The sequence below is a fragment of the Nanorana parkeri genome, unplaced genomic scaffold (genome assembly GCF_000935625.1).
Source record: "Nanorana parkeri isolate BGI_ZX_2015 unplaced genomic scaffold, ASM93562v1 scaffold813, whole genome shotgun sequence".
NCBI lineage: Eukaryota > Metazoa > Chordata > Amphibia > Anura > Dicroglossidae > Nanorana > Nanorana parkeri.
In genome coordinates this window covers 440,899-442,997 of record NW_017307081.1, presented here as the reverse complement: position 1 = coordinate 442,997, position 2,099 = coordinate 440,899, and the positions used below count along the sequence as shown (strand labels likewise).

General features: G+C 43.2%; 1 protein-coding gene across 1 annotated transcript in view; it reads right to left on the bottom strand.

Annotated features, from left to right (window-relative positions):
* The window catches only part of SLC2A12 (solute carrier family 2 member 12), a 54,343-nt gene extending 53,079 nt beyond the window's left edge, over positions 1-1,264 (bottom strand). Inside the window, exon 1 of the mRNA XM_018565104.1 lies at positions 1,040-1,264. Coding sequence (XP_018420606.1) covers positions 1,040-1,127 — 88 coding nt within the window. The 5' untranslated portion in view covers positions 1,128-1,264. The remainder of the gene's footprint in view (positions 1-1,039) is intronic.
* Positions 1,265-2,099: the final 835 nt, after the last annotated feature.

Genomic DNA, 2,099 nt, shown 5'->3' with positions numbered 1-2,099 from the left:
TATATATATATATATACAGTATACAATACATACATGCATACACAGACCCCAGATTCCCAAATCTTCAACTGTCTCTTACCTCTTCCAGTAGGGGTGCAGTAATGAAGCAGGGAGCCTGGCAGGTGGTCATGTGATCACCAACCTGGCTTCCTGATTAGATGTCTCACCAGGGATGTGTGCAGTGTCTCACCATGGCTGTGTGCGGTGTCTCACCAGAGATGTGTGTGGTGTCTCACCAGGGCTATTTTCATTGTATCACCAGGGCTGTACGGTGTCTCACCAGGGTTGTGTGTGGTGTCTCACCAGGGCTGTGTGCAGCGTCTCATCAGGGCTGTGCAGTCTCACCAGGGCTGTGTGTGGTGTCTTACCAGGGCTGTGTGGTGTCTCACCAGGGCTGAGCGGCCTTCCCAGTGCTCTGTGTGGTGTCTCAGGAGGCTGTGTGGGGTCTCGCAGGTGCGGGCAAGTGTGGGAGGTGGAGATGTGTGGGCTGGCTCTGTAAACAGCTACCGCAAGGTCCCCACAAGACTTCCGCTATGTCCCCAGCAAGCGCGGGACCTCATAGCAGCCAAATTTAAGTAAAATTTAAAGCGTCGATATCGGCGCTTAGTATCGGGGCATTTTCACGATTATGGGTACTCGTGAAAATGCCTATTATCTGCACCGATACTGATACTAGTTACAGTATTGGTACATCCCTAGCAACCACAGACACATAGGACTGCGACTGTTATGTGAAGAATGTAAGTGGCAAGTGCTCTATATATATCGCTGAGCCGGTCACAGAGAGATCTTTGTGATCTCTCCACCAGCTCAGTGAATAAAAACACGGCAGACCTGGCACACCTTTGCCCACACGACTATAACGTTAATAGTTACAAAACATATCAAGCAGTTATTAAAAACAAACAAACAAACAAAGAGAAGACTCAGTTTCAATTGGATTGGCACTTGTTGACAATAAAAAGAAAAATTATTATTTCCAGACATAGCAGAAAATCAGAACAGTGTGTGCTTTGCCTGCCACCCATGATGGTGTTACCTGTTTGCCTAAGGACTGGTTGGTGGCTGCCAACTGCAACATTCTGCTGCTGCAGGATAAGGTCCTCCGTGGTGTTCTCTGGAAGCATTTTCCTGGTCTAGGTGAATTTTTCCAGGTCATACGGATATCTATGTTGAAGATGTGCTTCCCTTGGCAGCAGTGGCTCGTGAGCTTATTTTGCACATCATAGTTTGATACAGACTGAAGGCTTGAAGTGCTGCTGAGAACAACTTTGTTTCTATTTCAAAATACTTTGCCCTTCAGTAACACAGGCTGCGACTATTCTTAGCAGCCTATCAGAGGCCAGAGGGGCGGGGCCTAGCCCAACAGCATAGTGTGTTGTGCCTGAAAACTGCTTGAGGCATCAACCATTTACATTGACTTAATTTGCATTCTTTTTGTGCTTAATGTGACTGTGCAAGCTTAGAAAACTTTTAGAGCAAGGTTAGCTAAGACCCAGCCTCTCTATTTGGCTATTACAGCTATGATTGTTGGATTACGTCTCCTTTATTACTAGAAAAAAAGAGCCCAAACTTTTCAGGCACCTAAAACTTGCTCAGTGTTTAATAGTCTTTTATGTAACCTTGACTCGCAAGGTTAATTTTCGTTCTTTTTTTTTGCATGTAATTTATTTATTGAAAGTTTTACAACGTTACAAAACAGGCAGACATGCCGCAAGTATTACAAGTTCACAGTATTGAGAAGTAGCAGAAATGTTATGCAGGTAAACATCAACAAAATACCAAATATAATTACAAGTATTACATTCACTTACGAGACCATAGTGCCTAATATACATACGTTGTTATTATTGAGGGATAAAACGAGCATAGCATTGGTTAAACTAGGTAACGTCTTGCTGAGGAACGTCAAAGGACATCTAGGGGTCCCAGGGATGCAGATATTTTAGCCTTGTGGTACAACTCTGTATAATTTTCGTTCTTATAAAGGTTGTCTGTGAGGATGCTGTTAATGTCAATCATGCAGCTATACAGTGTGTATGTGTACATATATAAATATATATATATATATATATATATATATACTGTATATCTCAATG